Source organism: Mauremys mutica, chromosome 3 (genome assembly GCF_020497125.1).
Source record: "Mauremys mutica isolate MM-2020 ecotype Southern chromosome 3, ASM2049712v1, whole genome shotgun sequence".
NCBI lineage: Eukaryota > Metazoa > Chordata > Testudines > Geoemydidae > Mauremys > Mauremys mutica.
In genome coordinates this window covers 110,668,256-110,681,149 of record NC_059074.1, presented here as the reverse complement: position 1 = coordinate 110,681,149, position 12,894 = coordinate 110,668,256, and the positions used below count along the sequence as shown (strand labels likewise).

The 12,894-nt window shown below is 49.3% G+C and overlaps 1 protein-coding gene across 1 annotated transcript in view; it reads right to left on the bottom strand.

Annotated features, from left to right (window-relative positions):
• Positions 1–1,353: 1,353 nt before the first annotated feature.
• Positions 1,354–12,894, bottom strand: part of RAB32 (RAB32, member RAS oncogene family) — a 54,293-nt gene continuing 42,752 nt past the window's right edge. Inside the window, exon 3 of the mRNA XM_045012008.1 lies at positions 1,354–3,160. Within this exon, the coding sequence (XP_044867943.1) occupies positions 3,011–3,160 (150 nt within the window). The 3' untranslated portion in view covers positions 1,354–3,010. The remainder of the gene's footprint in view (positions 3,161–12,894) is intronic.

Below are 12,894 nucleotides of genomic sequence, written 5' to 3'. Positions count from 1 at the left end.
CGAATTAGACCTTTTGAAGCCATTGGGGGTGTGTGTGTGTGTGTGTGTGTGTGTGTGTGTGTGTACTTTGATAATCTAAGAATGTCTTTTACACAATGCTCCATCAGAAAATGGATTTAAGTTCAAGTCAACAGTGATTCTAAGGATCACTATAGAGGAATGCAATGTTACATTCATCTTAGGTTTATGGTAAATTTCCTAGTTTTGGCTGTGTGAAATTTAACAGTGACCTGCGATTCAAGTGTTTCAACAGCAACTAAATTCATTGGAGACTGCTTATGAGAAATCTTGGTATGAGAACTTTCAGAATTGTGTTGCTGTGTCTACACTTCACTTAACCAATATTGCACTTTAATTTTGCTGTTACATTTCAGAGAATAAATACCTTAATAGTTTGGTCAATCTACTATTTGAAAATTGCTTTCCTTTAAAACTGACCAGTTTTACACGTTTGACACATGAAAGAGCGGAAAACATTAATTTATACCTTTCCATGGACTGTTTCTTCCCTTAAAGTTTTGAAAACTGAAGAGCTTAGTTGAGGGTTTTTTTAAATTAAAACTAAACTGACCTTTTAAACAGGTAATAGTGCCAGTTATATGAATAGATTTGTCAATTTGACAGGTTCAATCCATTAATGAACCTAGTGTAATATTGCATATATCCAGTGATCTTGATAATACACAAGGCCACATAAGCAGGAGATTGAAGATCAGTTAAGCAAAGATGCACAGATATTGCACATATTAGCCTACTGAAGCAGCATCAAAAAATGGGGCAGTGTACATGTCTGATAACCAGTTAAAGCACTTGGGTTCCAATTATAGCTGTACAAAAACCAGAGATCTTGCATGCTCCAATAACTGCCATGGTAAATGGCATGCCTCCACCCAATATTCTGTTTAATGGCTAAAACTTAGCAGGCAGACAGCTTTTATAAGCATGTTTGTAATTTACAGAACATGCCAGCGTTCTAAAGTGGATAGAAGACCCCACATACTAACTTTAATCCATTTGGGAAAATAGCATTGCCCCTGAGTTGACTATGGCAGGAGGGGAATGGAGAAAGTATTCTTTCAAAACCACTTTCCCTTCAGAAAGACAGTTTACAAAGAGGTGGCCATGTTTTGAATTTTAAGAAACTAAGTATAAGCTACTTCAGGCTACTTTTCAAGTTTGGTTAAATACTTAATTACCATATTTAATATTATCTTAAGATAAAACAGGATATCAAGAGGCAGTTTAATATGGCAATGAATGGAGCAGAATGAAAGGGGAAAATAGTCTGCAGGCTTCAGTGAGGATGTATTCCAGCTTCTCAAAAGAACATTAAATACAAAAAACACACAAGAGTCTTTCACACAGTGTGCCTGAATTGTTTTATTTATTGCTTAAAAATAAAGAATGTATCTGTATGCATCTCATTAAAAAGTAGCTTGTACTTATGACAAGCCTTTCCTATCACTTTAATAGGCAAGTATGAAAGACAGTGCATCTAACTGACACATGGACAGGGCTTATGACCTAAACTTTAACAATGTCAGACCAAGCAAAAACGTGGCAAAAACAGCATCCAGAGCTGAGAGAAAGCAAGTGTTCCATTTAATGTAGGATTACCACAATCACTAGAGAAATGAATCCTTTTCACCAGCCATCCTGCCCCCCAAATTCTGACCATATTTATGAGTTGCAGAAGTCAAGACTTCACATAACCAGCCTCCTAACAGGAGACAAAGCAAGCCAGGTGAGTTTCCTCAGTTGAACTTTTAGCATTCCAAAATATTTAGTTATAAAAATTGGTAACACATTTTCCATTTACACTTTGTATGGGTGAATACATGCATTTGTTTTTATAATTAGTGAAAGCCTTTGTAACAGAACTATATCTGAGTGATTTAAAAAGCTCAGAAATTTATCTTAAGTTGCATCTGACACATCCCTCTTTTCCATGCACTACTAATCAAAGGTATCCCAAGACCAAGGTCTGAGTAATTCAAATTAGTCATCTAGTTATACTGTACGCTAGTTTCACAAAACAGTTTAAAACAGGTAACCCAAGCTAGAACATTTTTATTTATTGGCAATCCTCTCCTGGATGAAGTTAAAGCTAGCATCTCAAAGCATTAGTGTATGAATTATTTCTGGCCATTAGTTTTAATATGTGCACATGGGTGATGCTTCCTGAGGTTTGTTTTAACTGGGTGCACTACACTAAGAAAAGCCTGCTATTTGTGCTGGAATGTGTTTTACAGGTTCAAACTGGTTAAGAGTATTTGAAGTAAACTATGCTCCGCTAATAACTGGAGATGCACTTGCTAGCATCTGTATCTCTGCAGTAGCCATGTCACATAGGACACTTGTTTCCCTTCCTGTTCTTCTTACTTGCCAAGTAGTATGCTTACCTTGTATTGGGGCTTTGTGACAAAGTAAGGATAGGACCTCCTGCCATTGCTCAGCTATCCCTGTCCAATTCAGGAAAACAGACCCACTTACTCGAGGAGAGCTGTAGTTAAAGGGTCCTCCCATTATGGGGTAATCAACAGGAACAAAGTAGTATGTGTGTGAGAGGTGGCAGGCTGGAGTGGGAGGTCATGGGTATAAGGACACTTGTGGCAAAGAGGCAAGTGCTTATTTCAGCTATAACTTCTGTCAAGAATACACCACAATATTCATCCTCTGAACTAACGCCTACCCTGGATACGCGTCATACCGACTGTTGTCTGTATTCCTTTGAGAACAGAGTGTAAACACCACCCTCTGTTTTCATGTCAGAAGAAGGTAACCAACTGCTAGACACAGCTGCTCTTTTAGTGGAGGATAAATGATAAACATTTTCAATTTTATACAAAAAACAAAAATGTGTAAACACCCAAAAATATCACCAATTCAAAGAAAACCAAACCCATCACTTGGATTGTCCTTAATGCAGCACCATAGCAGCAGTCTGGTCTGAGGAGCAAGAGTCTTGCTGCTCATTCTGTTGCATTTACACGCAAGAGTAAAGGTAACATTAGCAACACTGTGATTTACTGTCTGCTCTCAAGGGGTCTGGGTCCAGTTTTAGTTTGCTCACATCATTCTCTTCATTAGGAAAGCTTTTGTAGTTGGCAAGGACGTTTTCCACCAGAAATCGAGCAGCTTCATCTATGTTGATGTTGTCCTGAAAAAGTTGTGAAAGAGAGAGTCAGTGATCTTTTCACCAACCGGTTATAGTCACATCTGCCTATTAAAAAGATTGGCAAATACGATCTCTTTTGTGGAAATTGTAACTTGACTTAAGCAGCTTGGATAGAGTTGAACACATTGCTTAATATTCCTGCCTTAGGTGAAGGCTGCAAGTCCTTTAAAGCACGAGAAAGGTTATCTAGTTCCACGGTACATTCCTTGTATAGAAAAAGGATAGGTTCACCTAATTTGATGAAGGGGACACACTGGCCCATTTTGGTGTACAGTGAAGTGCTTTACTTGGAGGGTCTGTTTCTGAAACATGGGTATTGCAGAAAAATCTATAGGAATCTACAGAAATTCCCAAATCTGTAGAGGGAAAGTGGATAAGATAGAACAGGACTTACTGTCTCAGTGAAATGATGAGAGGGGATGCAGTAACTTGGACATTGCCTATTTCAGTTTAAGGGAGCTGTCCCAGAACACCCATCCAATTGTCCAAGCAGACATAAGAGCTACAATTAGAACCAATATCCAAATAAAAGTATGCCAAGTTCTCTTATCTAGTTCCTTGCCTCTCCTGCTTTGAAGAGAAAAAAAGTAAGAAGGGCTTTGAAAAGCAATGTGAATGACCGAGTCAGATTCTGACAAGGGAATCACTTCTCAATCATCATGGGAAGTTGGGATGGGGTATTGGTTAATTATCTGACAGACAGGAGGATAGTCTATCTTGGTACTTTGTGGGCCACAAAAATCCATGGAGTAAAGCATGTATACTTTGAGTTGTGTGTTTAGAACATGAAGATATGCGAGATACAGGGCACAGTCAAGCTTGAGTGAGGAATCTTCACTGACTTCCCGCACATCATTTAAAATGAAACAAGAAATGGGGTTTGAATTGATGGATTATTGAGGGATACAAATTAGTATCCTGACACTTGGTTATAAGAGATTATTTTTTGGGGGTGGGGGGGGGAAGGGAGGAAGAGGGAAACGTGGAAATAAAGGACTTGAACTGAGAAAGTGACTAAAACAGAAGCTTCCTAAAATGAAGGATTAGAATACTAACTTGCCCGAGATTTTACTGATGGCTCTCACCATTTAACTGAGATTTGGAAACCAAATAATAGAACTTTAAAGTAAGTGGCTTAGGCATTTGGCAGCCTAACACTCTCTGGCATACCAGCATGCACACTGCCAGGTATTTACTTGAGTAGGTTTTTTTGGCCATTTATTTTATCTTGCAATATTTGCAAGATGAACTACAATGGGTAGATGGCAAGGCTATCCATATTGTTTTTAAACCTTGCCTCGTAGCCTCAATGTTTTATAGACCATCCTCAGTAATGGCATTCAAAAGACCAAATATTCAGTCTTGCATGCTCAGAGGCCTTAAAGGCTTGGTTTTATAAAAGCTCAGAAGTAAATTATATTTTATATTAAGGGATGGCTTTTTTGTTACTGTTAACCAAGAAAACTAAAGACCTCAGGTCTTGTATTATGAAGGCTTCTGCAGGTGAAGCCCAGGCTGCTGGACTCCCAGGGCAAGGAAGCCTGCCTAAAGTGGCTACAATGGTGCCAAGTACCTGTAAAACTTTCCCCCTGCTGATCAAGTCTGCACTAGCCACCTGGCCCAAAGCAAACCATACCAGCTGATCGATGAAGGAGCTTGGTCAAGGCATTCTGAAGACCAGACAGTGCAATGTGTGATCTGTACAATCAGCATGTTCCGTGGAGAACCCTGATGACATTTAGAGTCATCCTATCCTTTCCTTCCCCTGAAGGCAAGTTGCAGCAGCTCCCACGGCAACATGAGGATGTAATTTGCTAGTCAGTGCACCAACATGAGCCCATACACTTGCACAGGATGCATTTGGTTGTGACTGGTCACAGCCAACTATGTTCTGGGGCTGTGAAATTAACACTGTACAAGCATAAATAGGCACTGCCTGGGAATAGGGACAAATACGGAATTCCCCTTTTACTAGGCTGACTTAGATATCCACATGTACATCTTGAGGGTATCAAAAATATCCCCACTTCTGAAGGATGTTTATTATTTGCCATTTTTTTTCATTTTGAGTGCACAAAGGAACTATGATTAGAGAGAGCCAAAGACAACTTAAAATGCTTTCTAAAATAGTTTTCACTGTAGCCCATCTCAGAAAACACGGTTACTCACCATTGTAACTGTTCTTCGAGATGTGTTGCTCCTATCCATTCCAGTTAGGTGTGCGCGCCGCGCGTGCACGGCTCTTCGGAACATTTTTACCCTAGCAACTCCGGCGGGCTGGCTGGGCGCCCCCTGGAGTGGCGCCGCTATGGCGCTGGATATATACCCCAGCCGGCCTGTCCGCTCTTCAGTTCCTTCTTGCCGGCTACTCTGACAGTGGGGAAGGAGGGCGGGTCTGGAATGGATAGGAGCAACACATCTCGAAGAACAACAGTTACAACGGTGAGTAACCGTCTTTTCTTCTTCGAGTGATTGCTCCTATGCATTCCATGTAGGTGATTCAAGCCTTACCTAGGCGGTGGGGTCGGAGTGAGACGTGGCAGAGTGTAAGACTGCGGAGCCGAAGGCTGCATCGTCTCTGGATTGCTGCACCAACGCGTAGTGGGAAGCGAAGGTGTGGACAGAAGACCAGGTGGCCGCTCTACAGACGTCCTGGATGGGAACAAGGGCCAGAAAGGCGGACGACGAGGCTTGCGCTCTCGTCGAGTGAGCGGTGAGGTGGCATGGTGGCACGCGAGCAAGCTCGTAGCATGTCCGGATACATGCCTTCACCCAGGAGGAAATCTGCTGAGAGGAGACCGGCTCGCCTTTCATGCGATCAGCAACTGCTACAAACAGCAGTGGCGAACGCCGGAAGAGCTTCGTCCACTCGATATAAAAAGCGAGGGCCCTGCGGACGTCCAGGGTGTGAAGCTGTTGCTCATGAGGTGAGGCGTGTGGCTTCGGGAAGAAGACCGGAAGGAAGATCTCCTGATTGAGGTGAAAGGCCGACACCACCTTAGGGAGGAAGGCCGGGTGTGGTCGAAGCTGCACCTTGTCTCCATGGAAGACGGTGTATGGTGGACTAACTGTTAGGGCACGGAGCTTGGAAACTCATCTTGCCGACGTGATTGCGACTAGGAAGGCCGTCTTCCAGGAGAGATAGTAGGGAGCACGTGGCCAGGGGCTCGAAGGGCGCTCCCATAAGCTTGGCGAGAACGAGGTTTAAATCCCAGGTCAGGGTAGGATGCCGTATCGGCGGGTACAAGCGGTCCAGGCCCGTAAGGAAGCGGGAAACCATCTGGTTGGAGAAGATGGACCGACCTCCCATGGATGGACGAAAGGCGGACACGGCTGCCAGGTGCACCTTCAAGGAGGAGACCGCGAGTCCTTGTTCTTTAAGGTACCAGAGGTAGTCCAGGATTGTAGGGATAGGGACTAGGAAGGGATTAAGGCCGCGCTGATCGCACCAGAGCACGAAACACTTCCATTTCGCGAGGTAGGTGGAGCGAGTGGAAGGCTTCCTGCTTTCAAGTAGGACTTGCTGTACTGCCGCCGAACAGTCCCTCTCTGCGTGGGTCAACCACGCAGGTACCAAGCTGTAAGATGGAGGGACTGTAGGTTTGGGTGGCGGAGTCTGCCGAAGTCCTGCGTGATGAGATCCGGCCATAACGGAAGGGGAATGGGATCCCGAACGGAGAGCTCGAGCAGCAGGGTGTACCAGTGCTGCCTCGGCCAGGCCGGAGCGACGAGTATTAGGTGGGCCCTGTCCCTCCGAAGCTTGAGCAGCACCCGGTGTATGAGCGGGAACGGAGGGAAGGCGTAGAGGAGGTGATCCGTCCAGGAGCAGAGGAATGCGTCCGACAGGGAGCCTGGAGAGCGACCCTGGTACGAACAAAACAGGTGGCACTTCCTGTTCTCCTTGGAGGCAAACAGGTCTATCTGGGGAAACCCCCACCTCCGGAAAATTGTGTGCACCACATCTGGACGAAGAGACCACTCGTGGGAGAGGAACGACCTGCTGAGATGGTCGGCCAGCGTGTTCTGCACTCCTGGAAGAAAGGACGCTTCCAGGCGAATCGAGTGGGTCACGCAGAAGTCCCACAGGAGCATCACTTCCTTGCAGAGCAGGGAGGAGCGGGCTCCGCCCTGCTTGTTCACATAGAACATCGCAGTCGTGTTGTCCGTGAACACCGCCACGCAGCGGCCTTGCAGACGGGCGCGGAAGGTGAGACACGCCAAGCGGATCGCTCGCAGCTCCCGGACGTTGATGAGGAGGGAGAGCTCTTGGGGCGACCAGAGACCCTGGGTGTGAAGGTCGCCCAGGTGAGCCCCCCATCCCAACGCCGAGGCATCCGTGGTCAGGGTGACGGATGGGCGAGGAGGGCGAAACGGGACTCCTGCACACACGACCTCTGGGTCCAGCCACCAGCTGAGCGAATCGAGGGTTGGTTTCATGACTGTGACCACCATGTCTATGGGGTCGCGATGCGGGCGGTACACCGACGCTAGCCAAGATTGAAATGGGCGAAGGCGCAGCCTGGTGTGCGTGGTCACGAATGTGCAGGACGCCATGTGGCCCAGGAGGCGTAGGCAGGACCGAACCGTTGTCATGGGAAAGGTGTGTAGGTCCCGGATGATGGAGACCATTGTCTGGTGCCGAGGTCGAGGGAGGCAGGCCCTGGCCAAACTGGAGTCGAGGACCACTCCGATGAACTCCACTCGTTGTGATGGAGTTAAAGTGGACTTCTCGGCATTGATGAGAAGGCCCAGGAACCGAAATAGGGATAGTATTTCGGTCATTTGATCCACTACCAGCTGTCGGGATGTCCCGCGAACCAGCCAGTCATCGAGAAACGGGTAGACGTGTATGCGACGACGGCAGAGGGCTGCGGCAACTACTGCCATGCACTTGGTAAAGACCCTTGGCGCGGTGGACAGGCCGAAGGGTAGCACCGCAAACTGGTAGTGCGCGCTGTTGACCACGAAGCGCAGGTAGCGTCGATGGGGAGGGTAAATCGCGATATGGAAGTACGCGTCCTTCATATCGAGGGCGGCAAACTAGTCTCCCGGATCCAGGGAGGGAATGATGGTCCCCAGGGTGACCATGCGAAACTTGAGCTTGAGCAGGTACCTGTTGAGCTCCCGGAGGTCTAGTATAGGTCGGAGACCTCCTTTCTCCTTGGGGATGAGAAAATATCGGGAATAAAATCCCCTGCCCCGCATGTCATGCGGCACCTCCTCTATGGCACCCAAGCTCAGAATCTCGTCCTCTTGTAGGAGGAATTGCTCGTGAGAGGGGTCCCTGAAGAGGGACGGGGAAGGTGGGTGGGAGGGAGGGGGCAAAACAAACTGAAGGCGGTAACCATACTGGAAAGTACCCAGTTGTCCGATGTTATTTGGGACCACGCCGGGAGGAAGCGGGAAAGGCGGTTGCAAAATAATGGGGTAGGATCCAGGAAAGAGTCTGATGGGCCGTCCTCGGGCGTCCCATCAAAAGGCCTGTTTGGGCCCTTGAGGGGCCTTGGAAGGCGCCTGGGCCTGGTTGCGCCTGTTGCCCGATGGTCTACGGCGGTTCAGGCTACCTCGCCGACTATTATACGGCCGCGACCTGGCCTGAGTAAAGGGCCGGTAGGGCTGCTGCCGGAATGACCTCCGCTGGGTAGCCGGTGTGTGCATACCCAAGGTGCGAATGGCGATTCGACCATCTTTGAGGGTCTGAATCCTGGAGTCCGTTTTCTCCGAGAAGAGACCCTGAGTGTCGAATGGGAGGTCTTGTAGGGAGTACTGCACCTCAGGCGGCAAGGTGGAGGACTGCAGCCAGGGGATGCGCCTCAGTCACACCTGAGGCCAGGGTCCTGGCTCCTGAGTCCGCCGAGTCCAGAGTGGCCTGGATGGAGGACCGGGAGGCTTTTCTGCCCTCCTCGAGGAGGGCCGAGAACTCCTGACGTGAGGCTGCTGGGATTAGCTCCGAAAATTTTGACAGGGACACCAAGATGTCAAAGGTGTAGCGAGCGAGGAGAGCCATCTGGTTGGCAATCTGGAGCTGGAGACCCCCTGCCGAGTAGACCTTTCGGCTCAACAGATCCATGCGCCTAGCGTCTTTAGACTTTGGCGCCGGGGCTGACTGCCCATGTCTTTCTCGGTCATTGACGGACTGCACCACGAGGGAGTCCGGAGTGGGGTGGGTGTATAAGTACTCGTAGCCAGTGGGAGGAACCGAGTACTTTCGTTCGACTCCACGTGCGGTGGGAGGGACGGACGCCGGTGACTGACAGATGGTAGTGGCATTCTTTTGAATAGTGCGGATGAATGGAAGGGCCACCTGCAGCAGGGCCTCAGTTCCAATCACGTTGGTCACCGGGTCGTCATCCTCCGGGACCTCTGCCACAGGGAGGTCGATAGCCTTTGCCACCCGGTGAAGGTCTTGGTGGGCCCGCAAGTCAATAGGAGGGGGGCCTGCCGTAGAAGCCCCCGCCACCGCCTCATCTGGCGAGGATGATGAGGACAGACCCTGGACCACCGCTTCTGGAGGTGGTTCTTCCAGGGGGTGTGAAGCCACCTCGGACCCCGGATGCTCTGCGGGACCAGGTGGCGACGGGGCCTCACCTGGTGGTGATGGGGGAGGCCTGCTCACCGTGGCACCCTATGTTTGGCGCCTGCGTGCCGCAGGGGGAAGGGGAGCTCTTGAGGCTCGTGGTAGGCCCAGGGGACCCAAAAACCCCACTGCTGCAGTCCGCGGTCCTGGCCTTGGGGGTCGGCCCGGAGATCTCTCCCGCTGCCCGCCTGAGAGGCGACTGAGGGCTGACGAGAAGGCCATGGCGGGGCAGAGGCACTAATAGATTGTGCCGTGGATGCCGGCAGTATGTCCCTGGACGGTGCCGAGGATCGGTGCCGAGGATCGGTGCCAGTCGTCGCGGTGCCGAGATGGAGAGCGGGACCATCGACTGCTTCGGTGCCGGGAGCTCGACCGCGATCTCGACCGACGGTGTCGGGAGCGGCTTCGGGAGTCGCGGTGCCGGGAACGGTACCGGGATCTGGACCTCCTTCAGTACCGGCGGTCGGGTGACCAGGACCGGGAGCGTCTCCGGGAGAGCGACCGGTACCACGATGTTGAGCGGTACCGGGACTGCAACCGGTGCCGAGACGGGGAGTGGTACCGCGACGGTGAACGGTGCCGGGACCTGGATCGGCGTGGCGGTGACCATCTGCGGGACCGGGAGCGGGAGCGTCGTCTATCCCATCCGTCAGGGGAAGGTGGCCGCATCATCGCCGGCTTGCCCGCTGACTGAACAGCCTGCACCGGCGGTGCTGGGGGCCGGAGGCTCGGTGCCTCTGTGAGCTCGATGAGCTCTCTCGCCGTCAAGAAGGTCTCGGGCGTGGACAGGAGATGTAGCTCGACCGCGGTTGGCACCGGGGAGCAGGGTGGTACCGGACTCAACGGCTCTTGTGGCGCCGGAGTCGACGGTACCGTGCACGGCTTGTGCACCGCCGCAGCCGGTGCCGGAGGTGCTGGTGGTGGCTGGGCAAGCGGTCCCGGAGCATGCGGCTTAGAGGCCGTCTGCGCCATCTTCCGTTTCCTCGCGGGAGAGAGGGAACGGTGCCGGGACACCGGTGCCGGCTGCGGAGCTCGAGCAGTCTCGGTACCGGAGCGGCTCGGGGCCGCTGCGCGCCAATGACGACTTCGGTGCCGCTGGGGTCGGCGCGGGAGGGCGAAGTGTCGCCTCCATAAGGAGCTGCTTTAGGCGAGAGTCCCGCTCCTTCCTAGTTCGCGGCTTAAATGCTGTGCAGATCGGACACTTATCTGGCCGATGGGTCTCCCCGAGGCAGCGCAGGCAGGAGTCGTGCGGGTCCCCGACCGGCATGTGCCGCTGGCAAGCCGCACAGGGCTTAAACCCCGGTGCCTTGGGCATGAGCCCGCACCGGTTGTGGAAGAAGAGGGGTAAACCCCCCTAATTCCCTTACTACACTATATCTAACTAAACTATTCAACTAACTTAACTACTTAACTAACTTAACTATATACACGTAGCAAACAGAGAAACGCTAGGGCTGTGGAGGTAAAGGAGCACTCCACTGTTCCAACTGGCCGTCACGGGCGGTAAGAAGGAACTGAGGAGCGGACGGGCTGGCTGGGGTATATATCCAGCGCCATAGCTGTGCCACTCCAGGGGCGCCCAGCCAGAGTTGCTAGGGTAAAAATGTTCCGAAGAGCCGTGCACGCACGGCGCGCACACCTACATGGAATGCATAGGAGCAATCACTCGAAGAAGAACCTTAAATACAAACGTGTTTAGGAACAAGTCAGTTCTCAACTTGCTTTCTGAGAGGGGAATTTTTTATTCTGTTTCTCTGACGAGAGAATCTAATGTGTTGTACTTACAGCATCAAAAGAAGTGCAGCTGCTGCACTGCTGTAAGAGACACTGAACCTTCAACTCAGTTTGGGTAGTAATTGCAATTTATGGATTTTAAAAAAGGTACTATATCCAGAGAGAGCTAAAAAGGTTAGAGAGAACAAAGTTACCCATAATGGAATTTCCAGCTACAAAGCTTCTGTTTAAATCTAAGACACAAGAAGCAGGGCATTCATCATTATACCAGCAATGCAAGTTTCCTGTAGCAACAAACTGACAGGCAGCGTTCTTGCGTTATCAAAGTCTGTTAACGTTGTACAAGGCATGCACTATCTTGCCTAAACTATTGTAACCTCTTTCCTGGCCTCTTCCCATCTCCTTCCACTGGGTTTGCTTAATGCAATCATCTCTTAAGTGTCAAAGCTCTCCATCTCTGCTCTTACTTAAGGTGTACCCTTCCTCCTCTACCCAGTCTCTTCTCAGAAGCCTTCCCTTCCCCCATTTTCACTTCTCTTTTCACATGCTGGCTGCCTGGAACAGCCATCTCACATTTATGTCTATTTTCCTTGCTGACTCATCTCGGAGACAGTTGAAGGGGAAGTGGGCAACTAAATGGAGGGGAGCAAAGGGGCCTTGTGGTTTAGTGCAGTATATCAAAGGATCAAGTAGGACAATAATCTTCAGAATTCAGACTCAATCCAGTTTTTCATATTAGGAATTAATTCCTTAAGAGAGATTCTATTAATTCTCTTAGGGAATTCACTACTGCAAAACGGGAAAGCACTGAAGTACTATGGTGATGGGCTGCTATGCAAAGAAAACAAAAAAAAACACACCACACAAAAAAGCACACCTCTATGCTAGACAGATTACATGAAAGGATGGCTAGAATTCGCTACTAGAATAAAACATTAACCATTTAAAGACTTGACAAGAACCCTTTGCCTACCTTGGGAACTGACTGAAAAGCTTCTCCCAACTCTTCAGATTCAGTTTTGCCATTTTGTGCAGTTAGTTTACCAGTTTAAATCACATCCCAGATGTAGCTACACAGATCAGGAATAATTTATTGCTACAAATAGCTATTCGAATCAGATAAGTCAAGGAACAAACATAATAAAATCTACTGTACCAGTTGTACATGATTCTTTAACAATTATATATATAAAAATCATTGGATACTGACTACCAGTGGTTTACCTAAAGCAGTGACTCAGAAGACCTGGTTTTAACAAGTTTCCCTTCCCCAGGCTTTTAATTTTGGGTTCTTACACACCCTACCTTCCACAATGAACAGGCACATGAGCAGCTCAAGGTGTGACACAAACTCACATCAGGAAGAGAAACTGGGTAAAAGAGGACAAGGTAGTAAGTCCCACAA